The sequence below is a fragment of the Leopardus geoffroyi genome, chromosome A3 (assembly GCF_018350155.1).
Source record: "Leopardus geoffroyi isolate Oge1 chromosome A3, O.geoffroyi_Oge1_pat1.0, whole genome shotgun sequence".
In the NCBI taxonomy this organism is placed as follows: domain Eukaryota; kingdom Metazoa; phylum Chordata; class Mammalia; order Carnivora; family Felidae; genus Leopardus; species Leopardus geoffroyi.
In genome coordinates, this window is record NC_059336.1 from 15,488,659 (window position 1) to 15,514,158 (window position 25,500).

The 25,500-nt window shown below is 54.6% G+C and overlaps 2 protein-coding genes across 7 annotated transcripts; one reads left to right on the forward strand and one right to left on the reverse strand.

Annotated features, from left to right (window-relative positions):
- RBPJL (recombination signal binding protein for immunoglobulin kappa J region like) lies at nucleotides 1-12,854 on the reverse strand. 3 transcript variants are annotated; one of them, XM_045444469.1, is made up of 12 exons: nucleotides 12,642-12,854; nucleotides 11,306-11,414; nucleotides 9,969-10,118; nucleotides 8,211-8,281; nucleotides 7,926-8,041; nucleotides 7,478-7,652; nucleotides 5,308-5,445; nucleotides 4,817-4,926; nucleotides 4,383-4,535; nucleotides 3,333-3,488; nucleotides 3,072-3,175; nucleotides 1-2,982 (listed from the first exon to the last, which is right to left on the reverse strand). In XM_045444469.1, the coding sequence occupies exons 1-12, from the start codon at nucleotides 12,661-12,663 to the stop codon at nucleotides 2,709-2,711; spliced, it is 1,578 nt and encodes a 525-aa protein (XP_045300425.1). In that variant the 5' UTR covers nucleotides 12,664-12,854; the 3' UTR covers nucleotides 1-2,708. The 3 variants fall into 3 exon arrangements, with proteins under 3 accessions (XP_045300425.1, XP_045300423.1, XP_045300424.1); XM_045444467.1 differs by lacking the exon at nucleotides 12,642-12,854 and having other exon boundaries at nucleotides 11,306-12,046; XM_045444468.1 differs by lacking the exons at nucleotides 5,308-5,445; nucleotides 12,642-12,854 and having other exon boundaries at nucleotides 11,306-12,050.
- On the forward strand, nucleotides 10,164-25,123 carry MATN4 (matrilin 4). Of its 4 annotated transcripts, none has more exons than XM_045444463.1 (11): nucleotides 10,164-11,382; nucleotides 13,703-13,816; nucleotides 14,507-15,076; nucleotides 15,773-15,895; nucleotides 17,872-17,994; nucleotides 18,085-18,207; nucleotides 18,301-18,423; nucleotides 19,886-20,299; nucleotides 20,399-20,551; nucleotides 23,847-23,991; nucleotides 24,074-25,123. In XM_045444463.1, exons 2-11 carry the CDS (start codon nucleotides 13,738-13,740, stop codon nucleotides 24,681-24,683), a joined length of 2,463 nt encoding a protein of 820 aa, XP_045300419.1. In that variant the 5' UTR covers nucleotides 10,164-11,382; nucleotides 13,703-13,737; the 3' UTR covers nucleotides 24,684-25,123. The 4 variants fall into 4 exon arrangements, with proteins under 4 accessions (XP_045300419.1, XP_045300421.1, XP_045300422.1 ...); XM_045444464.1 differs by having other exon boundaries at nucleotides 11,005-11,382; nucleotides 23,884-23,991; nucleotides 24,074-24,248; XM_045444465.1 differs by lacking the exons at nucleotides 23,847-23,991; nucleotides 24,074-25,123 and adding an exon at nucleotides 22,938-23,221 and having other exon boundaries at nucleotides 10,831-11,382.
- The last annotated feature ends 377 nt before the right edge of the window (nucleotides 25,124-25,500 follow it).

Here is a 25,500-nt window from a genome sequence, read left to right on the forward strand (position 1 = left end):
TGCTTGGCCATTTGGTATTTATTGAGCCCCGCTCAAAGTTCAAGGTCTGGTAATGCACCCTCTAGGACACACACCCATGAGCCTCTTTCCCCATGAGCTCACAGTCTAGAGGGGACAATTGACATATACATAAAGCCCTTTCATCCAGGGTGGGTGGTGACATGGTCCCAGGGAAGTTCTAGGGGAATACGGGGGTGGGTCCTGGGCCTGTGAATTGTGCACTCAAGGCTTAGAAGGGCCTTTCTTGATTTTATGTCCTGTTGTCACGGTCTTGAAATTCTAAATAGTTTTTGCACAAGGGGGCCATACATTTTCATTTTCTTCTTTTTTTTTCCCATACGTTTTAGTTTTGCACTGGGTCCCCTAAAGTATGTAGCTGGTCCTGCCTTAGGGAAATCTTGAAAGAGGTGACATTTGAGCTGGATTTGGAGATCAGGGCAGTAGGTGGAGGGAGAGGAAAGAAGGAAGTTTATTCTAGTGCGGAAGGCAAGGTGAAGGCCTCTGTGGCTGGATGGCGTGAGGAAAGGACACAGACAGTGGGTTGCTGCAAGGGGGTGGAGTGGGAAGGGACTGGATGTCAGATTCAGGTTCAGGGCTAAGAGGACCTCTGAGCACAGTACTGCAGCTGGAACTTAGAAGACAGGCCAAGGCTTTGAGGTCACAGACTTCCACGTGGGTGCATACATGGGACCGAGGGTCCTATGGTGCCCCGAGGGGTGTGCAAAAGAAGACAGGGCTGCATGGAGGGGCCTGGGCTTTCAGGCCAACCTAGGATCTTGGCTTCCAGGACTCCTGCCTTGTGAAGTGGCAGAGGAAGTCCTCGAGCACAGGGCTGAATGGGCCCTTGTGCCCCAACACCCTGCTGTGAAACTCATTCTAAGTGGCTTCGTGCTTCAACAGTATCACGGGGCAGTGAGAGCAAACTCTTCTGAAGCAGGCACTCACGTAGGGGACATTTCCCATTCAACTTGTCCCCCGCATTCCTCAGCCAGGATTCACTCTCAGGGGCCATGAAGGGCCCTTAAACAAGCTTCTCTTTCCTGATCATAGTGAGTTTCAGCCTGCTGATGGCAGATGACAGATCTTCACTATAATTTGGGGAAGTTTAAAGAGCAAAGGTCACTTCCTCCCCTTGGGAAATGTCAGCTTCTTCCTCATGGGCTTCCTCCCCCCCCCACCTCCCTCTGGGAGAGAAACTTCTTGGGGAATGAGCCCTTCTCAGAATTCCAGGAAGGGCCCAGAGGAGTGAGAGTCTTGAACCCACATTTTAGAGCAGTTGTCCCCATGGGGCACCACAGGCACTGGACCAGGTAGCTGGCACCCACATATATCTATATCCATGGCTCCAACGGCCTGAGCCAGGACCCTGCCTGGTTTTTCTGCTTCCCTGTAAAGCACAGACTTGACAGGGGGTGGGCAGGTTGATCAGGGCAGACTGTCATTTGGTTCCTGGTTTCCATGCTGAGAAGCTCCTCTCTCAGCTGAGTTATTGTCCAGCTGATCCCAGGAGCTCTGCCTGGAACTGTCCTGTGTTTTGTATCTTACGTTTGCCCCTGAGCCTGGGGTGCATCTTTGCTTAGACTGGGGGGATAGCTAGTAGGCAACTCAACCCCAGAGCCAACAGGTGGGCCCCAGGACAGGGACAGGAGTTCAAGAATGCTAGCTGCTTCTGAACCTCATTCCTTCTCCAGAAAGGGTCAAAATGGCAGGCTCTCTGCTCCATTGGACTCATGGTCCCTTCTTGTGTGTGCGAGTGGGGGGAACTACACTGAGTGCCTCCCTCCTTGGGGAGGTGGGTCATTCAGATCAGACTCTTCCTTGGGATGGCAGAGGAATCCCTGACCTGCAGGATCTGTTGGGCCTGCAAGAGAAGTGCCTGGGTGGACAGTGAAGATGGCAAGACCTGACCACCGTCCTGGGCACAAAGCGAGCACAGGCAAGGGTCCTATGCCTGGCCGCAGCCATTGGGAGCACCAGGAGGGGCAGGTCTTGTCTTCCAGGGCGGAACCCAGTACTCCAGGGCAGGCCTCTCATGCTCCAGGAGGGACTCAGTGTTTCCTGTGGAACCCAGTGTTCACATGGGACCTGGTGCTCCAGCAAGATCCCCTGCACTGGGTGGGATCTGGCGTCCTAGGTGAGACCCAGCGCTCTAGGAGTGACCCGGTGCTCCAAGTGGAACCCAGGGCTCCGGGCAGTGCCGGGTGCTCCAGGTGAGAGCCAGCACTTTAGGCCCGACCTGGGGATCTAGGTGGGAGCCGGCATTCGGGGTCAGAGCTAGCAGTCCATGCAGGCCATGGTGCTCCAGGCCTGGGTGTGTGGAACTATGTGGGTCCTCTTCAAGAGGAGACACAACTGCACAGAAGGTAAATGTCCCAGGCCTGGCTCTTAAGAGTGTGTGAAATCCTACTGAGACACAGGGAGAAACAGACAAAGTTGGAGGCATGGGGACACACAAATGGGGAGATGTGCAAAGGTACTGTGGGGGAGAGAGAGAGAGAGAGAGAGAGAGACTGCTTGATTTAGAGAGTGAGACAAACACGGGGAGAGCCACGCTGGTGACTGGACAGCATCACTCAGGTGGACGAGTGAGTGGCAGTTTCTCCGGCGAGGGCCCTCCGCTGCCCAGGCTCTGGCCTTGACTTCCCAGCAAAGGGGCAGGGGGCGGAGCCCGGGCCCCAGGGAGGCACGGGCCGGGCGTGGGCGCGGACCTAAGTCTGGATGAAGAGGTGGAAGTTGCTGCGCGTGAACTCGTGGTGGATGCTCTCGAGCAGCGCGTCGGCGTCGGCGGCGGGTTCGGGGGCGCCCGGGGGGCCGGGCCGCGCGCTGTACTCGGGAGTGTAGGTGAAGGAGAAGGCGCTGGGGTAGAAGAGGCCATCGGCGCGCACCAGGCTCACGGGCACTGTGATGGGTGTGCGCAGCCAGCGCCAGTCGCTGCCGAAGGCGGCGATGTCGGGCACCACGCACACCAGGGACCGCGGGCTCCTGGGGTGGCACCGAGGTTAGGGCTGCAGTGCCGCCGACGGCACGCACCCGTCCCGTTCCCCGCGGCCCAAGGGAGGCTCCCCCTATACCTGTACATGGTTTCGGCCTCCACGTCCCCGAACCACACCTTGAGCCCCGCGTGGAAGTTCTCGCCGTGGAGCTCGAGCGTGGCCACGTCTCCCCCACCACTCAGCTGGGGGCGGGAGGGAGCGGGGGCGGTGGCCGAGAGCCTGCTGCTCTCCCTTGCCAGCACCCCATCCCCCCACCCCCGCAAACACACACCCTGAGCCAGATCCCCGCTCGCCCGCGCCCCCTGCGCCCGCCAGCGCCCGCCAGCGCCCCGGATTCACCTCCAGGGTGCTGATGAGGGGCACTGGGGTGACGGGTTCCCGGGTCCACGCCAGGCTGGTGCTGAAGGAGAACTCCACCGACTCGGTACCGATGATGGTCCAACAAGAGCTGTCATTGAGCAGCGCCCTGTTCGCCTCTTTGGGGCAGGGGGAGGCCTGGGAGGAGACCCAAGGGGATGGTGGCCACCAGCATGGGTGGCATGGGTCAGCATAATGCCTGGGCTCCTGCATCCTGGGGTCCAGTCCTAGGCTCTGAGCTTTACCTGCCCTGTGAGCTTGGACAAGGCCCTTAAGTTCCCTGAACTAGCTGGTTTCCAAAGGTCTATTTTCTTAGGATTCTGAAATTCTATTTTTTAACATTGTGCAATTCTATTCTGCAGGTTTGAAATGCTTGGGGAGGCAATATAGCTCAATAATAATGTTGTTTTCTATATATTATGATTTTATCTCAACATTCCATGATCATATTCTTTTGGGAGTTGTACTGCTTAATAATAATTTTCCACATTCTACAGTTCTGTGGCTTAACATTTTATGATTCTTTTTTAAAAAATGTTTATTTATTTGGGGGGGGGGCGCAGAGTGAGAGAGGGGGAGAGAGAATCCCAAGTAGGCTCCACGCTGTTAGCACAGAGCCTGACACAGGGCTCGATCTCATGAGCCCTTGAGATCTTGACCCAAGCCGAAATCAAGAGTCTGATGCTCAACCACCTGAGCCCCCCCAGGTGCCCCTGAACATTCTATGATTCTAATGCTCTTTGCACAATAATCCTCAATTCTATTACTTATTTTTATTTTCATTCTAAAATCTTATCTCCCAACATTCTATGACTCTAACATTCCTTGGGAAGGAGTATTGCTCAATTAATATTGTTACTATTTTTTCTACATTCTTGGATTCTGTCCTGATAGTCTATGATTCTAACATTCCATGGGAGGCAGTGTCGCTCAGTAAGCAGCAGTCATTATGATGATGACCATCTTACGTTCTCCGGTTCTCTATGTTCTGACCTTCTAGAACGCTTGGTGCCAGTACTTGTTCCCTCTCACCTGGAATTGCACCACCTTGTCTGCGGCGAGGCATAAGTAAGTGCCACCCTCTCCGGCAGGCTCACCGGGGAACTGGAACGCACACTTGTGCAGCTGGGAGATGGGCTCGTCCACGTCGAGGAGTGCGTACTGTTTGGCCACTTTGCGGATGATCTACAACAGAAGGGGTGGTAGGAAGTATGGCGGCAAGGTGCCTGGGTGCACAGAGGCTGCCCTCCCAGCTAGCTTTCTGCTATCCTGTAGCCATATGGGCTCTGGCAGGTCCCCCCACCCCCCGCCCTTTACCTCCATCCAGCCCCACAAAGCACTGAGTATCCAGAGTGAGAATGTATGTCTTTATGCCTTGGGCCCTCACCTTCCAGCCCTGCCCTTGTGGGTCAGACTTTCTGCATGGATCTGGGGGGACCCCCCAGGTATGCCCTCCCTTCTCATACCATTGGAGGTAGTGTGATGCCCGTGACAGTGCAGACGAGTTGCACTAGGGAGCCATAGCGGACATAGCCCTCTCGAGGCGGGAAGTCCCCCTGGGAACAGTGTTCATCAGCTGGCGTGAAAAGAGGGAAGGGAAGGAAGGAAGGTTTTCAGGGGTCCCAAGTTTCTCCCCTGAACCTTGCCTTCCCTGCCTCTGGCCCCACCCCACATCACACTTGGATCCTGCGGGGAGGGTCGGCATGCAGGGAGACAGCTAAGGCTGAAGGTTCTCATTCTGGAGGGGTCATCTGTGGCCATCCTTGAAAGTGTTTGAGAGGAACGGAGAGGGCTGGACATTAGAGTCAGAATGGCTTGGACTAGTCACAGACTCACTGGGACTTTTGGCAAGCCTTAGTTCCTTGGGCAAAGTTTACTTTTCTCGAGGAGTTGTACTGAAGATGAAATGAGCTGATGCATGTGAAGCTCCCAGCCCCGGGCCGGCTGGTGTGGTTACCCAGGTGGAGCGTGAAGGCAGCCCACTGGCGTGCGCTGGCCACGAAGGCGCCGTCCTCCACGGACAGGTAGCGCGTGGAGACCGTCTGGGAGCGCAGGCGGTTGAAGAGGGAGACCTTTGAGCCCGAGGATATGCACACTGTGAGGGGAGGTGAAATCAGCACCCAAGCCTGCCTTGGTTCCTTGTACTTGCCAGGAAGTTTCTGGTCCTCTGTCCCCTGGGTCAGTCCCCTCGTGTGCTCACTGGCCTAGACACACTGGGCATTCCTAGTTCACGGCCCTTTACCAAGTACCGGCTGGAGTCCTGCTTTTGTATCCTTGCCTGTTCCTTTTTGCTGCCTGGACGCCCTTCAGTTCGATAAACAATATTATCAAGTATTCACTAAGTGCCTCCTTTGGGGCAGGCACTGTGCTGGGTACTGGGCACCAAAGGGTGACTTAGACCCAGTTTTACTCTGGAGGAGTTCACAGTCTCAGAGAGGTGGGACATACATATAAAGTTTCAAAATGAGGTGGTAAGGGCTGGGTGAAAGAGGGCTTCCTGGAGGAGGTTACACTCTCAGCTGGGGAGCAGGAAGTAGGTAGGAGTTGCTCAGGGGGCTGCATAAGCAAATACCATGTGGTGTGAAACAGCAGTGTGATATTTCTAGGGTTTGACACCGATCTCCTCCAGCTTATCACACTCAGAACCATGGTTTTGTTTTCTGACGGAGCTTTGACCACTTGGGGAGAAAGCACTAGGTCATCTTCTCTCCCCTCCTAGTGTGAGGCATATTGTAAATGCTCAATTTATACGTAGCCTAAGTTCCCACCCATTGGATAATAACGAAAGCTAATGTTTGTTGTGTGTCAGATACTGTTTTAAATGCTCTATATGCATTAGCTCATTTGATTCTCCCAACCCTGCTCTGGGGTAGATACTATCTCTGTTTAAGAGAGCAACTTGGGGTGTCTGGGTGGCTCAGTTGGTTGAGCATCTGACTTCGGCTCAAGTCATGATCTCATGGTTCATGAGTTTGAGCCCCGCATCAGGGCTGCCCTCCTCTCTCTCTCTCTCTCTCTCTCTTCCCCTCCCCTGCTCGTGCTCTTTCCCTCTCAACCAAAACAAAACAAACATTAAAAGAGAGACAGAGAGAGAGAGAGAAACTTGCTCCAGATAGCATAGCTAGCCAGTAGCAGCCAGGATTCAAACCTAGGCCACCTAGCTCCAGAATCTGCACTCCTAACCACCACACTATACCACTTACCTGATACCAAGGGCCAGACAGAGCACTGCCTGGGTCTGAGACGTTCTACAGGGTTTTTAACAGACAGACAGAAAGTAAGTATGGGCTTTGGAGTGACACTGACTCAAGTTCAAATCCTGGCTGGGTCTCTTCCTAGCCGGGCACTCTTAGGCAAGTCACCTGGATTGTGATAGGCCCAACTATTTCATTAAATGAATGGATGAATGTTCCAGACCTCGTTTCCCTCATGCCCTCCTATCACTCGAACAATGATAGTACCTGCTTCAGAGGGATGCAGTGAACACCAAATAGGATAATTCTTGTTAATGTTAGCAAGGGAAGTCCACCTTCTCCTATGCCTTCCCCCACCTCACTTCGTGGGTGGTGACAACAGTGTTGTCACTGTGCTTCAGGCCTCGTCCCCCTTGGGATTTGTCACTTGGCACCCAGGGCAGTCCTTATTTCAAACTGTCTCTCTGATGAGCGATGTGTGTCTATCTCCCGTGCTAGGCTGTGGGTTCCTCCAGAACAGGCACTTGTCTTTCTTTTACAGGGATCCAGCGTCTAGCACAGAGCCAGGCATACATCGAGCACTGAATAGATATTTTTGACTGCCCTTTTATTGTCACCTTTGTCTTCAGTTCAGCACCTGCTGGCCATTCTTGTCTGCGCTGGACTCCCCACCCCCCACCCCACCCCCGGTCCCTTTCCCCAGTGTCTGGCGTCTGTCCCCTTTCCTCTGCTCTTGCTGCTGTAGTTTCTCATTCCCAGACCTGAGCCAGACCCCGCCCCTCTCTCGGCTCAGACTCCACCTCTCCCACTCTGGCCCGACCCTTCCAATCTAGGTCTCCTCCCCCCCCCCCCCCCCCCCCGTCCCAGTTCGGCAGCTCTGGACCCGGTGGCACCTGACCGCCCCGCCCAGCCCTCGCGCCCCGCGCGGCTCACGGTCAGTGTTCTTCAGCGACTGCTTCTTCTGCGAGGGCTTCGAGATGACCTTGATGAGGCGGCTGTGGAAGGTGCCTAGCTCCCGGCCCCCCCGGTGCACCAGTCGCAGCACCAGCCGGAAGTGCTTCCTCTTGTCTGCGTCCGAGATGTACAGGGTCTTGGCGCAACCGAATTCCTACGGGGTGCGCGGGCACCGGGCCGTCTCATCCCAGCCCTCCGCCACCAGTTTTCTGACGTCTGCCCCATCGGACGTGACAGGAAGCAGCACGATCCCAGCTCTCAGGCTCACCCTCGAGGCAGAACCCCGGTCCCCCCGCCTCTTCACCTATCTTTTGGCTTCTGCGGGGGGCGGGGGGGGGGGTTGTGGGCAGGGGGTAGATGAGCCCTCCTCGCCAAGGAAGGGGCAAGGATGGAAACAGGAATCAGAGCCCGTCCCTCGCCCTCTCACCCTGGAGTCTGGCTGCTCTTCGAAATTCAACTTCTGCGTCTCGGCGGCGCTGCCGGACGCGCCATCCAGTCCCATGTAACCGCAGACCGTGGGTCCGGTTTCCCCTGGCTGGTGGGCTGGAAAGGGACGCGAGGCGGCTCTGGAAGGACTCGGGTGCCAGGCAAGCGGAGTTCTCGCCGCCAGAGGGCGCGGCGAGACAGCGCATGCGACCCCGCCAGGCTCCCAGGCCGCACTGTGCTGTCCCCCCGCAGGGAGGCGCCCGGCAGTCCAGGAGTCCACCCTCACCTTGGCCTTGCACTGGCTTCACCCTCCAGCCGGGCCCTGCGAGGTAGACACAGGGCGGGGGGCAGAAGAACCTGCGGAGACATACAAACGCTGGACTCGCACATCCATTCTCCACTCGACTGTCTCTAGACGTCTCAAAGGCAGCACAAATCGGGCAGAATCTTTGATTGCTCCTCCTCCTTTCCCAGTGCCCTCCCCAGGCTTCTCCGTGACCGTGGACCCCAGATGTTAATACATCTGAACTTGCTTTTATCACTCCTTTCACTCAACCCATTAGAAAGTCCTGTCCCCTCCGCATTCAAAACACATCCAGAATCCATGGGTTTCCTATCACCTCCACCGCAGTCCCAACTGCCATCACTTGTGCCTGGACCACAGCATCAGCCTTCTCCCCTGCTCTCTCTGCCTCCACGCCTCCCCTCTACGGCCTGCTTAGAGCAAAGTGGGCACACTGCCTTTTCGTTTCTTTAAAAGCAGGGGTCAATCATGTTATTTGTCTTCCTCTAGCGGTTGATGTGGTCCCTGCTTACCTCTCCGACTTTATTTCCTACAAAGTCCCCCCTCCTTTTCTAATTCCAGCCCTTCTGACTTCTTTTGTACCAGAAAAGGCCAAGTCTGTACAACCTCAAGGTGTCTGCATTTTCTTTTCTTTCTAATTGGAACACACTTCCCCCAAATTTTCTCCTGTCTGGCTCCCTTTTAACATTCAAATCTCAATTCAGATGTCACCTCCTTAAAAGGCCTGTCCGCCATCTTGACCTTTCTAGCTAAAGTGCCCCCACCTCTGTTTCTACTACATCATGCTGTCCTATAATTCTGCTCTAACAGCTGTCATCACAGTCTGGAATTTCTTGTTCACTGATTTGTGCGGAGTTTGTTGTCTGTCTCTTCCACACTACAGTGAAGATGCCATGAAAGCAGGGGCTCGATCGGTCTTCTGGAGTCGTATGTCCAGGGCCCGGCACTGTCCAGAGAGCCTGACACCTGATAAGCACCCAGTAAGTAGTTGTTGAATGAAAGAAGGAATGAATGGGTGGATGATGAGTGAATGGGGATACTGTAGATTCACAAGGAGGTTCTGTTATACACCAAAGTGGAGGCCAGTGGGGGCAGAGGGAAAAGGCTCCTGATGGGCCAATAGTCGAGCTCTGTGTCCTCCCCAGGTTCTAAAAGACACTGAACTGGTGGGGTGCCTGGGTGGCTCAGTCAGTTGAGCGTCTGACTTTGGCGTCTGGCTTCGGCTCAGGTCACGATCTTGCGGTTCGTGGGTTCGAGCCCTGCATCGGGTTTTGTTCTGACAGCTCAGATCCTGGAGCCTGTTTCAGATTCTGTGTCTCCCTCTCTCTTTGCCCCTCCCCCACTAGTGCTCTGTGTCTCTCTGTCTCATAAATAAACATTAAAAAATAAAAAAAAAAATTAAAAGACACTGAACTGGGGGCGCCTGGGTGGCTCAGTTGGTTAGGTGTCCAACTCTTGACCTCAGCTCAGGTCATGATCTCACGGTTCCTGAGATGGAGCCCCCTAGCTGTCAGCACAGAACCTGCTTGAGATTCTTTCTCCCTCTCTCTCTCTGCCCTGTCCCCACTTGCTTGTGCGTGCTCTCTCTCTCTCTCTCTCTCTCTCTCAAAATAAACTTAAAAAAAAAAAAAAGATTGCCTTAAATAAAACAAAAATAAAAAATACAATAAATAAAAGACAAGGCAAGCATAGAGCAGAAGGTGGCTGCAGGGACCTCCAAGAGGCCAGCGAGGCACCTACCGCTTCTCATTTCCATATGACTTTTGAGCCACCTTGGCATGCAGGATCCACACCGTCTGCTCACACTGTTGCTGTAGGCACTGGCGCACGCCTTCCCTCAGGACCGTGACATGCTCTGGGGGTGACCCGGGGGTGGGTGCAGGCTGGCAGCTGGGCAGGAATGAGCGTTAAGGGGAGAGGTGGCCTGGAGCCCAGCAAGGAGGTTGAATGAAATGCATGGGGGGTCAGGGACGGAAAGCATTAGGTAAGAGAGGGGATTCCGCATTTAAGTTGTGGGTTAAATATTTAGGCTGCCCATACTCAATGAGGCCTGCAGGGAGCCCACCGGGACCACCCAGGCGCCACTCTGCAGGTCTGGCTCTATGCCCATCACAGCCTGAAGCACTGGGGAGAGGCCCCAGCGGCACAAAGGCCACACTTGTGCCGGTCTTGGGACGGAGACAGAGTATGTGAGGGTGCATGATTTCCTTACACTTTGAGGGGACCCATCCCGGCGAAATCTGGATGCCGGGGCGTAGAGCTTTGTTGGACCCTTGGACCAGAGCTCTCTCTTGCCTGCCCCCAGAAGCCTGTAAACACCCAAAACGGTGTCCCCGGGATCCTAAAGGAACATTTGCGGTCTTCCAGGGTCAAAGCAACCCTCCTCACCCCCTTTCTCCCAAGAGAAGGGGCCTGTTACTGTCCTAGCTTTCCTTCCCTTGATTTCAGGGCCTCCAGAATCAAGGGAGTGGGCCAGTCAGAGCCTAGGGGCCTGGTGGCTTGCCGGCCTCGTAGTTTTGACGAGAGAGGGTGGTGGGTGGGCCCAAGACTTAAGGAATTGCAGAGACGGGGCGAAGGAGTCCGAGACGGCAGAGATTTGAGGGGCCGCCAGGTGGGGCCTGGGGGAGAGTCGGGAGCCCTGCGGCTACCCTTCTGAACCCTTTTGCCCGTCGCGCAGGACCAGAGTCCCGGGCCTCTCACTCCTGGAGGGGGCAGCGGAGGGCAGGAGCCCGGCCGAGCCAGGGCCCGCTCCGCCCCTTGGGGCTCTCCTCGGGGAAGGGCCTCGGAGGCATCCGACGCATTCCGGCGGCGGAGAGCGGGGCCGCCCAGCCTCCCGCCGGGAGCCGAATTCCGGCCCCGCAGCTCGCGCCGGCGGCTCCCGGGGCGGCAGGAGCAGGGGCGCCGCGCTGGCCCCGCCCCAGCGCTGCGAGGAAAGGGGATCGCTCCCGGCCGGTGGGAGGGGTCGCAGCCCGCGCTCCCCCTCCCCACCGCCTGCCCCGGGTTAAATGCGGCCGCCCCCGCCGCTCGCTCCAGCCGCCTGGCAGTCCCCACCTCGGGCGCGCTGCCTGCGCCGTTACCTGGTCCAGCTGCCCGGGAGGCTCCGCCCGTCGGCTCCGCTCCGCGGCCGCGCCTCCGAGCTGTCCGGCGGGCTCAGGTGAGTCAAAGGGCCTGGGGGCGCGGAGGGGTCTGCGGGGGAGCAGGCGTCAAGCCAGGTCAGACGACCGCGTCTAACCGCCGCCGCACCGCTTACGGTGCCCCATCTGACCTGCAGTGCCCTTCTCCACTTCTGTGGGGTCCTTTCCAAGTTGAGCCTCCACCAACAAGGCCACCAAAGGCGGGGGGGTGGGGTGGGAGGGGGTTGCTTGCCTCCTAATCTCCTCCCTCGAGGAACCGCCAGGAATGTCCCCAGGTATTTATTCATCAGCCAATTCTTGAGGAGTTATTTGCAGACCTCTCCTTCCTTTTGAGCCCAGTCTCCCCACCCTAAGGCATTTCCGAATCTTTTAACGGGAGGATTAACCCCTCAGAGGAGCTCGGGGTTCTGGTATCAGACCTGTCACCACGTTGCTGTGTGACTTAGGGCAAGACCCTAGTCTCTGGACCTGGTTTCTCCCTCTGTAGAATAAGAGGGTTGGGAAGGTGATACACTTCGAGGCAGTCGATGTTTTGACTTTCTAGGATTACTGGGCAGGGGGAAGGGGGTGCCAGGGGAGATGTTGGCTCAGGCCAAGAGCAGGATAAGGGGGATCTTAGGGGGCCCAGAGGCTTCTGCAGGTGGGAAAGAATGGGAGGTGGCACGGGCCCCTTGTTTCTTCCCTCCCTCCCCCCATGCTCCGCAGAGGTGGCCCTGGCTATGGCCCAAGCTAGAGAAGGCATTCTGCACCCTCCCGTTTGCAGCGGCAACTGGCACATCTGGCTTAGTCAACCTCCCACGACGGGCCCTGCCAGAGGGATTTTTGTTCTTCTAGCAGGCCTGGAAAGCGAAGGCAGAGAGGATCCGGGCCGGGAAGGCCGCCTGGAGTGAGCTGCACGCACCCGACCTTGCTCAGAATAGGCCCATTCACGGAATTGGGGGAGGGGGCCAGAGGGGCTGCGGTTGGGTTAGGGCAGCTGGCCCCCTCTGCCAGGAAACAAGCAACAGAAAAATGGCTAACGCAGCTTCAGCATGGGGCGTCGGGGGCAGGGTATAGAGTAGGGGGAGTGAATGGAAGGAAAAGAGGTTTAGTGACGCCTCTGCGCCAGGTTGCTAGGCAGCCAGGTAGCCCAGAAGGGAGAACGGGAACCAGGAGTCCCAGGTTCCTTTGCAGCTCAGCGGGCAGCCTTGCTGGGCCTCAATTTCCCCATCTGTACAACGGGAACCCTTCGGGATTATCAAGGGGCGTCGTCAAGGGCGGTGGAAGAGTGAGCGCTCACCTGCTGCCGGTACAGGGTCCATGGGCGCGCTGGGGCCTCACTCACCGCCTTCCGGGAGCATCCAATGCCGCTGTCCCAGGAACCCTGCGCTCCCCTGCTTCTTGGCCCTGGTGTCGGATATATCCTGACCCGGGCTTATCTCCAAGGCCTCGGGGCTCTCGGCCACTGTTTGCTCTGGGCAGGGGCACCTGCGAGGCAGATGTGGTCTTCCCACGGCCACCTAACCAACGCAGCCAGATTCGGGAAGACGCCCCCTGGCGGTGTCTCCTGAGAGCAGGCGGGAAGCGGAGGCTCCAAGCCTGCGTAGCGCGTTTTGGCGGTCGCGCTGCGGGTCCCTACCCCCCACCGGGTGAAAGGGTGCGGCTCTCCCCAGGGGCCAGAGACTGGGCCCTGCATGTCTGGGTGTGTGCGCGCGTGCGTACGTGTGTGTTGGAAGGACAGCCACACAGAAGCGCCTTGTGTGGGGAGGGAGGGGGCCAGGGTGGGGAATGACGGCTTTGTTCTTGCAGAGGTTCTCCCGGCAGGAGAGGCCGCGGAACGCGTCGCTGGTCTTTGGAACCACTTAGGCGTAGGACTGTATCCTGGCGAGCCACTTTCTTGCCGAGTGACTTTGGGCAACCAGCGCTTCTCTTTTCTGAGACGGTTTCCTCATCCGTACGATGGGAAGAGTAACAGTTTTAGTCTCATAGAATTGACGAGATTAAATGTCCCAATGCATGAAGAACATTTAACACTGTGCTCGGCGTTAACAAGGCCTTTTTCTTTTTCATTTATTTTTGTGGATGTTTTCTTTTCGAGGGGCATTTTATTTTTAAATGATATGTTTTTAAATCTGCTTTCTGTTTATCTAAATACTACTCTGCAATTCTGCAAAGTAGGATTCCCTGTGTTTCCCAGCACTGTACTGCAATTTTTTTTATTATGAAAATTTTCAAACATACACAAAGGTAGAGACGTTAGTAAAGTAAATCCATGATCCTTCCCTCCGCTCCAAGTGCCCATCACCCAGAGTACGAGCTCTGTAAATATTACCGCGTTGCTATTTTCCTTGCACCCTCCAGGCTCTGGCACTTCCGTTCTCTGTCCCCCAAGCACCATGAGGGGCCTTCTATGCTCGCCACTGCCTATGTGGCTGCTGCTTCTCCAGCCCTGGGAAAGCCAGCTCCAGTTCGCAGGTGAGCAAGGCTCAGCCCTCACCAGCAGGGGGAAGGGAACAAAAGCTGGTTCTCCGTCTGCAGCCAGCTAGGGCTGCTGGGGAGAGAAAAAACAAAGGCTCTGAAATCATAACGGGCTAGGTTCTATCTAGTTCACAGCTTCGCCTCTCTGGGACTCAGTTTCCTTATCTGTAGGATGTGGCGTAGAGGTAACAAAGTTGGCGGTAACATGCAGAAGTGCCCATTTGGCGTTTAATTTTTAAAAGTGAACTGAAAAATCAGGAGACTTCACGTAACAATTCTGCTTTGGGACCTCCCTTGAAAAATCCAAGGATCTGTTAACATGGCGTCCGCGTGGCAACATTTGGCTGGGGGAGGGATATGGGTGTCGGTCAGCGTAACCCAAGTTCACTCATTCATGTTGCCTGCCTGGTCTCTGTAGTCGTTTGAGTTTGCGCCATCCCTTCGCCCACTCCCGAATGGGGAATGCCTCCTCAGAATAGCTCTAAGAGCCGTAGGATAGAGAATTGGTGGAATCTGGCCTTAGCAAATGCTGGATGAGCGGAGATATCTAGCTCGCATTTGCTAGGTTAATTCTGCGCTACGCGCTGTTACGCCGGAAAAGCACCATTTCGCCTTGGGTTTCCCTGGGGATCTCCTCCGAGATGAGGTTTTGCAGACCCAGGAAAGTCCTTCCCGATCTCCTCGAAGGTCCCAGGTGTCGAACGGGGCCCCTGGATTTGGTGTTCGTGATTGACAGCTCGCGCAGCGTGCGCCCCTTTGAGTTCGAAACCATGCGGCAGTTCCTGGTGGGCCTCCTCCGCGGCCTGGACGTGGGGCCCAACGCTACGCGCGTCGGAGTGATCCAGTACTCGAGTCAAGTGCAGAGCGTCTTCCGGCTCGGCGCCTTCTCGCGCCGCGAGGATATGGAGCGCGCCATTCGCGCGCTGGTGCCGCTAGCTCAGGGCACCATGACCGGGCTGGCGATCCAGTACGCCATGAACGTGGCTTTCAGCGTGGCCGAGGGCGCGCGCCCGCCGGAGGCGCGCGTGCCGCGCATCGCTGTCATTGTGACCGACGGGCGACCCCAGGATCGCGTGGCTGAGGTGGCGGCTCAGGCGCGCGCCCGCGGCATCGAGATCTACGCCGTGGGGGTGCAGCGCGCCGACGTGGGCTCCCTGCGCGCCATGGCGTCTCCCCCGCTGGACGAGCACGTCTTCCTCGTTGAGTCCTTCGATCTTATCCAGGAGTTTGGCCTACAGTTCCAGGGTCGGCTGTGTGGTGAGTTAGGGGAGCTCTGGAGCGATTTCTCATCGAGTAAATACCGGCTGGTCCCGGGAGGCACCGCCCACTCTAGCTTCAGCCCCGCCCACCAGATAGCTAAGTGGCGCTGGGCTACCGCAGGCTCTCACATTCCAGGTCTGCCCACTTTTGCTTAGGCTTGGCCCACAAGGAGCAACATTTAGCATGCCTGCTCGCCCGATGAGCTGTTGTGGTTTACCACTGGTCTGAGGTCAAACTCCAAAATCCCGTCTCGACACAAGAAGCACCGCCTGTCACAGCTGAGAGCAATCGCCCACCCGGAAACTGTCATGCCCCGCCCACATGGGCATGGCTCCGCCTACTCTGTTTAGTTCCTCCCACAATGCTGCCCATCTATTCTGCACCTTGAATTATTCCACCCACCTTGATTTAACACCTCTCCACCTCCTCTACCTTACCCCGCTGCAGTCCTGCCCCATCCCATTGACACATGTAGCCCGGTGGTGACCTCCTGTTCTGAGATTATTCATAGTGACTACTCAGGCGCTTTCTTTCCCCAAGCCCTCCCATCTAGATCCTCCCTCTCACCTGAGGCTGGTCCCATCTAAAGCCGTACTTGAACTTGGTGACTGCCTCTGACCCCACCCAGTTTTTTTCTTGTTGGAGGGTTCTTCCCATCTGTCCCTCGCCGATTCTATACTTGTGTGTCCTCAGGAAAGGACCTGTGTGTTGAGGGGGGACACGGCTGCCAGCACCGATGTGTCAGCGCCCCGGGCACGTTCCACTGTGCCTGCAACCCTGGCTACCAGCTAGCTGCAGATAACAAGAGCTGTTTGGGTGAGAGCTGCCCCTGCCTTTGCAGTCTCACTGCTCCTGAATCTTCTGTGGCTCCCTATTGCCCCAGCATCAGACCAGTGAGTCTGGAAAGGCCTTTGGAAGTAAAGGTTCAGCACCTTTACGGGTCTAAAAAAGGGAAGCTATTGCCTGCAGTCACACAATTCCTTGGTGAAATCTTGACCCCATAGTTAAGTGTGCTTTCTACATCATTCTCTCCCTTATTTCAGGCTTGCCTCCTCCCTGGCTCCAATATGCCTCCCAAACTTGTTTGTGAATGCTCCCATGCACATCTTCTTACTGTTTCTGTTATGCAGACACTCACTTTTGGGGTCTTCAGTTAGGGTCTCCATACCCCTGCCCCCCCGATATATGGTGGGGGGCATTCCTGCTTCTGCATCTCAGCTCTTTCTGGGCTGCCCTTGCTGCTTCTCTCTGCACCTGCAAATCCTTCAAGGCCTGGTTCTTCATTTTTGTCTTCTGAAAAGGTATGCCACACTATGCCTTCCTTATACAATTGGGGTTTGCTTTTTCGTGTGTATGTGTGTCCACTCCTTTGAACATGATGGCAGCTACCACTCACCGAGTGCCGATTTAGTATTAGACAGTGCACTTCAACGTTCACATACGTTATCTCTCAACCTCATAACGACTGGGGAAAAGAAGTCATGTGTTTCCAACAATGCAGATGTCAGCTGGGGTCTTCTTGTTTCTAGAACTTAGAAGAGGCTGGCTTGAAGCCATTTGAATCTTTCCCCAAGACCTCTGGGGATTCCCCAAGTGCTTACCTTCTGCGGTCACCTCTTGCTCTGAGCCTCTGCTGAATTCATTCAACTTATGGGTCCTCGCTCAGTTTCTCAACCTGCACATGCTGTTCCTCCGTGTATGTAAATCAGCCTCTTCCTTGGTTTACACACTTGTGTGCACAAGGCCATGTGTGTGTATATGTAAGTGGTGCGTATATCTGTTTTACTAAAGATGGGGGTGAACAGAGTGTGCATCACATTTAAAATTCTTTTTTAATGTTTTTATTTGTTTTTGAAGGAGAGAGAGAGACAGAGCACGAGTGGGGGAGGAACAGAGAGAGACGGAGACACAGAATTCGAAGCAGGCTCCAGTCTCTAAGCTGTCAGCACAGAGCCCGATGTGGAGCTCGAACTCATGAACTGTGAGATCATGACCTGAGCTGAAGTCGGACGCTTAACCGACTGAGCCACTCAGGCGCCCCGAGTGTGCATCACATTTAAGTAAAGTCAAACATACACACACAAAAGAAACACCTATTGATTATAATTGAATATTAGACACCATTGATCCCCAAAGTCCTCTGTCACCCCATTACAGGTGATTTTTCATGGGCAACTTCAGCCCACACAGGTACTCGTGCTCACATCATCTCTCTTGTTCTTCACTCCCATCTCCTTTCTAGGAACCCCAAGTTCTCACTCTTTTGTACAGGGCAATCTACACCTCTCCAGTCCCTACTTCCCAGCTCAGCTCTGGCTGTCTTTGTACATCTAAACCATCAAGATACTCAGCAGGCAATAGTTCACCCTCTTTAGAAGGAAGTTAGAAATAGCAGTTGCATTCTTCCGTTATATTCCCATTTTGTGGATGGGGAAATGGAGGCTCAGATAGGTAAAGTGGCAGAACCTGGTCCTCCTCTGTGAGTCAGTGACCATCTTGAGAGCAGGGGCCCTTCTACACTTGTGGATTCTTGTTCTTATGCCTGGCTTAGTAGTGGGCACGCTGGGCTTCAGCTGGGCCTTGAGTTGGGGGAGCCACTTGGCCCACTAGGAAGGTGACCTGTGCTTATAGAAATCACAGATGCCTGGGGACCACCCCGGGCTAATTAGGTCAGGATCTTTGGGGGTTGCGGCCCAGGCGTAGGTCTTTTTTAAAAAGCTCCTCAGATGATTGTTCTGTCAGGGCTGAGAAGTGCAGGCCCAGGGCAGATGCTGAGCTCACCTCTTCCTCAGCCATTGACCTGTGCGCTGAAGGGACCCACGGCTGTGAGCACCACTGCATCAGCTCCCCAGGCTCCTATTCCTGCCGCTGCCGAGCTGGCTTTGTACTCCAGCAGGACCAGAGAAGCTGCAGGGGTGAGTGAGCCCCATCACCCGCCTCCTGGACTTAGGTCCCTGATGGCTCCGATCAGAGGTGACACCTTGCTCTCTCTTCCCTCCCACCAGCCATTGACCACTGCAGCTTTGGGAACCACAGCTGCCAGCACGAGTGTGTTAGCACCTTTCGTGGGCCCCGGTGCCACTGCAGAGAGGGCCACGACCTGCTGCCCGACGGGAGGAGCTGTCAGGGTGAGGAGGGCTCTCTTGTGTTTGTGTCGAGGGGCAAGGAATCTTGGCTGGTGGAGTCCACCCAGACTCATCCTGATCTGTCTCTCCTTTAAGCCCGGGACCTTTGCAATGGTGTAGACCATGGATGTGAGTTCCAGTGTGTGAGTGAGGGCCTCTCTTACCGCTGCCTGTGCCCTGAGGGCCAGCAACTGCAGGCAGATGGCAAGAGCTGCAACCGTGAGTGCCAGGCGGGAGGGTGTTCCGTCAGCCTCCGCCCCACTGCCCTCGTTCTGAGCGTGCTTGGCTCTGCCCTCGCTGTGGCCCAAGGGTGTGCTGTGAGTGTGTGTGTGTATGTGTGTGTGTGTGTGTCCGTGACAGTGGGGTGGGGGCGTGCAGAGGGCGTACCATGTCCTGCCTCCATGTCTTTCCCCCTCTTCCTCTACCCTGCTGCCAAGGTTCATATCAAAAGTACACATTTGATCACATTTCTCCCTTTTCGAGAGTCTTCTGGGCTTACTAGTGCCTACCCCTGGGTTCAGATGCCTTACCCCTGAGTTTTTCGCATGGTGGGTACAGCCACATTAGTGGGTAGTGAAATCAAATTAGTGGATTACGACTAGCCTTTTGGGTTTGTTTGTTTTTTTTAAAAAAAGAGAAAATAGAGTTACTGCCTATAGAAAGAGTAAGTGAGGTTTCACAAAACTTAATTACATGCAAGCATACCAAGTGTGTTATTTGTTATTGTTATTTTTTACTGTGGGGTGTGGTCAACATTTTGAAACCACCAGCTTAGCTCATCACAGACAAGGTTTCCCACCACGCGCGTTTCCCACCATGCCTGCACACTTCATCCAGGCTGGCCGGCCCATTCCGGAAGGTGTCGAGAGCTGCCAGCTTCCGTGCCTCTGCACGTGCTGCTCCCACCACCCAGCATGTCCCTTCTCGCCTTGAAGAACTCCTGCCCATCCCTGAAGAACAAGTCAGATGTCACCACCTCCATGCAGCCTTCCTCACCAACGCTGGGAAGAATGAATTATTCCTACCTTGGGCTCCCTATCTGCCCCTCTTCCCTCGGCTGCAGCAGATGGCATGTCTGAACGCTCTGTTCTATCCTGATTTCGTTAGGATCAGGATTATGTTCCTTTATTATTGAACCCCCTTCAGGGCCTCGCAAAGTCCCTGATTCAGAACAGGGGAGGCAACGCTGTAGAGTGATTTGGGAGCAGGGGTGTTGGGGTCAGACAGACCTGGCTTCAAATCTGGCTCAGCCACTACCAGCTATGGAGTCTGGGGCAAATCACTACCCTTCAGAACCTCAGGCTATATCAATGGGGATAATAACCCAAGATTACTGGAAGGATTGAGAAAAAATACATAAAGCACTTAGCCCAGGACTTGGCACAAGGTAAGCTGTCAAATAATAACGTTTTTGTTCTTATTTGTTATTTTTACAGCTTATATATTAACAATATATATTCTTTCGATATATTATTATTGATAAATTTATTATTATAAAATTATATTCTTTTATTATTATTGCTGTTATCAGCTAGTACAGTGCCCGGCACAGGAAGGACTTCACACGTGGTACCTGTTATATAATAACTGCGAATGAATGACAGGGGGAGCGGGCGGGGGGGTAGAAGGCTGCCACCAGCCAAGGGTCTGGCCCCCAATCCAAGTTCTTCTCACTACCTAGGGTGCCGGGAAGGCCACGTGGACCTGGTTCTGCTCGTTGATGGCTCCAAGAGCGTGCGCCCACAGAACTTCGAGCTGGTGAAGCGCTTTGTGAACCAGATCGTGGACTTCCTGGACGTGTCCCCCGAGGGCACGCGCGTGGGGCTGGTGCAGTTCTCCAGCCGCGTGCGCACCGAGTTCCCGCTGGGCCGCTACGGCACCGCGGCCGAGGTCAAGCAGGCGGTCCTGGCCGTGGAGTACATGGAGCGCGGTACCATGACAGGGCTGGCGCTGCGCCACATGGTGGAGCACAGCTTCTCCGAGGCGCAGGGCGCACGGCCCCGCGCCCTCAACGTGCCTCGCGTGGGCCTGGTCTTCACAGACGGCCGCTCCCAGGATGACATCTCGGTGTGGGCGGCGCGTGCCAAGGAGGAAGGTGGGCTTGGCGCGGGACGCACTGGGCTGGGGTTGGGTGGGACGCGGAAGGGGTCCTTCCTGAGGCCTGGGGCACCCGCTGCGTCCTCCTGCCCTACAGGCATCGTCATGTACGCCGTGGGCGTGGGCAAGGCTGTGGAGGAGGAGCTGCGCCAGATCGCCTCCGAGCCTGCCGAGCTGCACGTGTCCTACTCCCCCGACTTCGGCTCCATGACGCACCTGCTGGAGAACCTCAGAGGCAGCATCTGCCCCGGTGAGCACATCTGACTCGGGACCCGTCCCCTCCAGCCAGTGCCCTGCCTCGGATCTTGCCCCTTCCTATGCAACGCCGTCCTGGATAGAGTTATAACCCGGCGACGGACCCACTAGACAGAGCCTTGTTACTCAAAGTGTGGTCCGCGGACCAGTGGCAGGGCTGTCGCCTGGTGGCTTGTTAGAGCCGCAGCATTTCCACAGCTGCCCAGGCCTAATGAATCCGATTTTGTCCTTTAACAAGACCCCCGGGTGATTCCCAAGGACGTGGAAGTTAAAGAGCACTAGACTAGGCTGGCGCCTGCCCCTCAGATTAGCGGGTGCTCAGAGTAATTTCTTTCCCAAAGGCATGCCAAACTCCTTGCTCGCGGAGTGACATCATAAATCCCTTTAACTTGTTGGAATTCAACTATACAGACCTGGCAAAGTGGCAGGACTGAGAGTGTTCCAAGGACACAAAAACGTGTGCTTTTTGGACACTATAGCCTCCCAATTCAGTTCATCTACTTCATCTGGTGTGCAGTTGAGGAATAAGGGACCCAGTCTGTCTGTGGAGGAGAAGAGGGCTGTTGACCCTTGTGTCCTGTACTTTGTAGGTCGTGTAGGGAACTTCTCGGGGGGAATTTTTACCATGGAGTCTTTGCATTCCAACCCGGAGATGTGGCTTTTCTTTCCGGTTGCCGGGCCCCTCCACAGCTAGGTTCGGTAGAGCTGGGCTGGTCTGTGGAGTCTGCAGTTTTGAGAAAGAGTTTAAAAATATACGTACGTAAACATAGGTGTGTGCATACATACATGTACACACATGAATATGTATACACGCGTGTGTATGTATATACACACACACCCCTACCTCTCTCCCTGTCCCTCTCCCTCTCTCCGCACTAATCTAACAATTAGCTAGGGTATTGTGGAGGCACCGGAATAGATGCTCTTTCACAGCCCTCCTGTCCCGACTCGTATGTCCCCCGCAGTGTGTCTTTGAGCAAGTCACTTAACCTCCACCCCTACCTTAACTTCTCTCTTCTGTAACAGGGGAAGGTGCTGGCTGCCCAAGCTTGCTTCCAGCTCTAAAATTCTTTTTTAAAATGTTTATTTATTTTTGAGAGAGAGAGAGAGAGAGCAAGCGGAGGAGGAGCACAGAGAGAGGGAGAATCCGAAGCAGGCTCCAGGCTCTGAGTTGTGAGCACAGAGCCCGATGCGGGGCTCAAACCCGTGGACTGCGAGATCATGACCTGAGCCAAAGTCAGCCGCTTAACTGACTGAGCCACCCAGGTCCCCCTCCAGCTCTAAAATTCTAAGAGAAATCTGGGCTCTGTGGTTGAAGCTCTTCACCAATTGGCTGTACAACTTTGAGCAGATCTTTCTCCCTCTCTGACCCTTGGTTTCCCCAGCTGTGAAGTTAGGAGTCTTTGCAGGACTGTTCTCAGTCCCATTGATGACATGACATAGAGCAATTCGCTAAGGGTCCAACAAGACTAAGAAATCACTCTTCAGTCATAAAAGCAATTCTTTTGTGAAGGCCACGCACCAGGCACCGTGCTGTAATATTAAAAAGGGCACATGTTTACAAAATTTCAGTGAATCTAAGACCATCCATTGTAAGATTCCCCATTTTATGTACTTCTGAGAAAAAACAGGTGCCAAATTTAATCGTAAGACATGTATTTTGATTTCAGAAATGTTGAAATGTGCGTGGAGATAGACTTGGGTCAGTGGGTTTTAAAATTTTTTTTAATGTTTATTTTATTTTTGAGAGAGAGAGAGAGAGGGAGAGAAAGGGGGGGAGGGGCAACAAGAGAGGGAGACAGAATCCAAAGCAGGCTCCAGGTTCTGAGCTGTCAGCACAGAGCCCGACGCGGGGCTCGAACTCATGAAGCGCGAGATCATGACCTGAGCTGAAGTCGGATGCTTAACCGACTGAGCCACCCAGGTGCCCCATGGATCAGTGTTTTTGTTTGTTTCTTTTGTTTGTTTATTTTTTGATCAGTGGTTTGTTTTTTTTTTAATTTTTTTTTTCAACGTTTATTTTTATTTTTGGGACAGAGAGAGACAGAGCATGAACGGGGGAGGGGCAGAGAGAGAGGGAGACACAGAATCGGAAACAGGCTCCAGGCTCTGAGCCATCAGCCCAGAGCCTGACGCGGGGCTCGAACTCACGGACCGCGAGATCGTGACCTGGCTGAAGTCGGACGCTTAACCGACTGCGCCACCCAGGCGCCCCGATCAGTGGTTTTTAAACATCAGTGTGTGACAGATTCACCTTGAGGGTTTGTTAAAACACAAATTGTTGGGCTCGAACCCCAGAGTTTCTGATTTAGTAGGTCTGAGGTGGAGTCTGATAGTTTGCATTTCTTTTTTTTTTTTTTAACATTTATTTATTTACTTAGAGAGAGAGAGAGCAAGCAGGAGAGGGGCAGAGAGAGAGGGAGAGAGAGAATCCCAAGCAAGCTCCTCGGTATGGAGCCTGAAGCGGAGCTCGAACGCATGTACCCTGATACCATGACCTGAGTTGAAATCAAGAGTTGGACGCACACTGGCCACCCAGGGACTCCTGATAATTTGCATTTCTAATAACTTCCTACGTGATAACTGATGGTGGTGGTCCAAGGACCACACTTTCAGAACTACTAGTCTAATTGAAACACACAAATAAAGTGTATACTTAAGCTGGGCAGTGTTCTAGATATTCCCTAATAAAATAGTCACTAGCCACATGAGCCCACTTAATTTACATTACTTTAAAAAGTTAGAATTTTTAGTTCTTCAATCACACTAGCCACATTGCCAATGTTAAATAGCTGCACGTGGCTCGTGGCTACAGCACTGGAGGGAGTGCAAACAGAACACTTCCATCGCTGCATGAAGTTTCATTTGGAGAGCACTGCCGTGTGGACTCTTGCTACTCAAAGTGTGGTCCGTGGACCAGCAGCGTAGGCATCGCTCGGTCTTAGAAGTGTGGAGTCTCCTCTCTCCTTTGCCATTCCAAATCAGAATCTGTATTTTAACAAGATCTGGTGATTCCAATGAGCATTAAAGCTTGAAAAGCACTGTTCTAAGATGTGCGCACACACGCACACCACACACACCGTAGAATCCTCAGCACCACCCAATGAATAGATTTTCTCCTTGTATCCGTTTTTTACAGACAAGGAAACTCAGGCTTAGAAAGGTTGGGTGAGTTTTCCAGTATCTCACAGCTACCTAGCTGGTATTCATCCCAGGCCTGTTTGAATCCAAAGCCCACATACTCAGCCACAGGCGAGCGGAGCCGCCAGGGCCGGCTCGTCTTCCTGCAGATTCTCATTCCCCTGACTCTCTGTGCCCGGCTGGCAGAGGAGGGCATCGGCGCGGGTACAGAGCTTCGGAGCCCGTGCGAATGCGAAAGCCTCGTGGAGTTCCAGGGTCGCACGCTGGGGGCGCTCGAGAAGCTAACTCAGAACCATATCCTTTGGGGCCGAGAGCCCGGGCTGGAGGGGAGGGGATGGGACCCCCGAAACCCCCATCGGCTTCCTTAACTGCTCACTGGCCCAGCTGGCGGCGCGCCTGGAGGATCTGGAGAACCAGTTGGCCAGCCAGAAGTGAGGGCCGCCGGTGGCTCGGAGCCGGGCAGGGACGCGGCCCTGCGGACTGGGTCCCCCGTGTGCCGTCGGGGCGCCGGGGCCGGGCAGCACCGGGGCCCCGGGGGCTTGGGCTGGCGGGGAGGGGGCGCTGGCGGGCTCCCAGCGCTGCGCTCGAGCTGGCCTCGCCTGAACCAGAAGCCGGACTGCGGCGGACGGAGGCGCGAGCTAGCTCCGCACGCCGTCGCTTTGTGCTGTATTCAGTTCTTTGTTGGGTTTCCTTTTTGTTTTCTTTTTCTTAAAAAAAAAAAAAAAAAAAAAATTTTTTTTCTTTTTCCACGGGGTCGGTTTGTGGGTCTTGCTCTGCCGCCAGAGGGAGGGGAGGACAGACGGAGCGCACTCCGGAGGCGCCCGGGCGGCGTCTCCTCGGAGAAAGGCGCTTTGTGCGGGGGGTCGGCCTGGGGGGCAGGGGGCCGGGCGCTGCTTCCCCCTCCTTGTTTATTCAGCCGCGAACAGGCGGCTCCTTATGCGCGCTGCGGGAAGGGAGGGGGCTCGGCGCGAAACCTCGGGGTCTGAACGAGACTGCGCCCTTCCATTCCCCCCCCCCCCCGCCCCCGAGGGTCCAGCGCTTCGCTCTCTGGTCTTGGGTATCTCATGGTGCCCCCAGATCGGGCTGAAAAGCTGCTAGAATTGGGCCAGGGGGTTGGCGAGGAAGCGAGAGGCAGTCATCGAACCCCCTAAATGGACGGGGAGGGGGCGTATAGGCGAGTTTCACCTGGATTTTCTCTCCCTCCTGCACTACTTTGGGAGAAGAGGAGGTGTCAGCCAGGACCCCTGGCCAAGAGCTGCCTGTTCAGGGCTTCCTCTGCCCACCACTTCCAAAAATAAAACAAACAAAACCAAACAAACAAACAAAAAAAAAACAAAACAAAAGGCAACCCTCAATCAGGAAAGAACACAAAGCATGCCGTTTCCCAAGTGCATGTGAGAAACTGATTAAAATACTGCAGTCCTGGGTGCTTGTGGCCTTTACTCTGGGTTTTCTTACCTGTAAAATGGGTCCTGAAATTGTTACCCCCAAGGGTGGGGGTGAGAATGGAGGAAATTATTCTAAAGCATCTGACATTGTGCCTGGTACATGTTAGGCCCTCAATTAATGGTAGCTATTAATCTTATGTTAATACTATTGTGTTTAGTCTTGGGCATTATTCTAAGTGATTTGCAGGTGCTTTCATTTTACCGTCACAACAACCTTATGAGGTAGGAATTATTGCCTTTATCATCCCCATTTTATAGATAAGGAAACTGGGGCATAGAGAGGTTAAGTTTCCCAAAGTCACAAAACTAGTAAGTAGAATCAGGGTGTATTAGTTTCCTGTGGCTGCTGTAACAA

What these genes read in the sequence shown, in the direction of transcription:
- RBPJL (XM_045444467.1), bottom strand. Translation starts at nt 11,649, where the DNA reads ATGAATAAATACCTGGGGACATTCCTGGCGGTTCCTCGAGGGAGGAGA. An exon ending in AAGAGCAGCCAGACTCCAGG is followed by an intron (nt 7,653 to 7,925) that starts GTGAGAGGGCGA and finishes CGCACCCCGTAG; the next exon opens with GAATTCGGTTGCGCCAAGAC. An exon ending in CCCTCATCAGCACCCTGGAG is followed by an intron (nt 3,176 to 3,332) that starts GTGAATCCGGGG and finishes TCCCGCCCCCAG; the next exon opens with CTGAGTGGTGGGGGAGACGT.
- MATN4 (XM_045444463.1), top strand. Translation starts at nt 13,738, where the DNA reads ATGAGGGGCCTTCTATGCTCGCCACTGCCTATGTGGCTGCTGCTTCTC. An exon ending in GGCGCGTGCCAAGGAGGAAG is followed by an intron (nt 20,300 to 20,398) that starts GTGGGCTTGGCG and finishes CCTGCCCTACAG; the next exon opens with GCATCGTCATGTACGCCGTG. An exon ending in CGAGAAGCTAACTCAGAACC is followed by an intron (nt 23,992 to 24,073) that starts ATATCCTTTGGG and finishes TTAACTGCTCAC; the next exon opens with TGGCCCAGCTGGCGGCGCGC.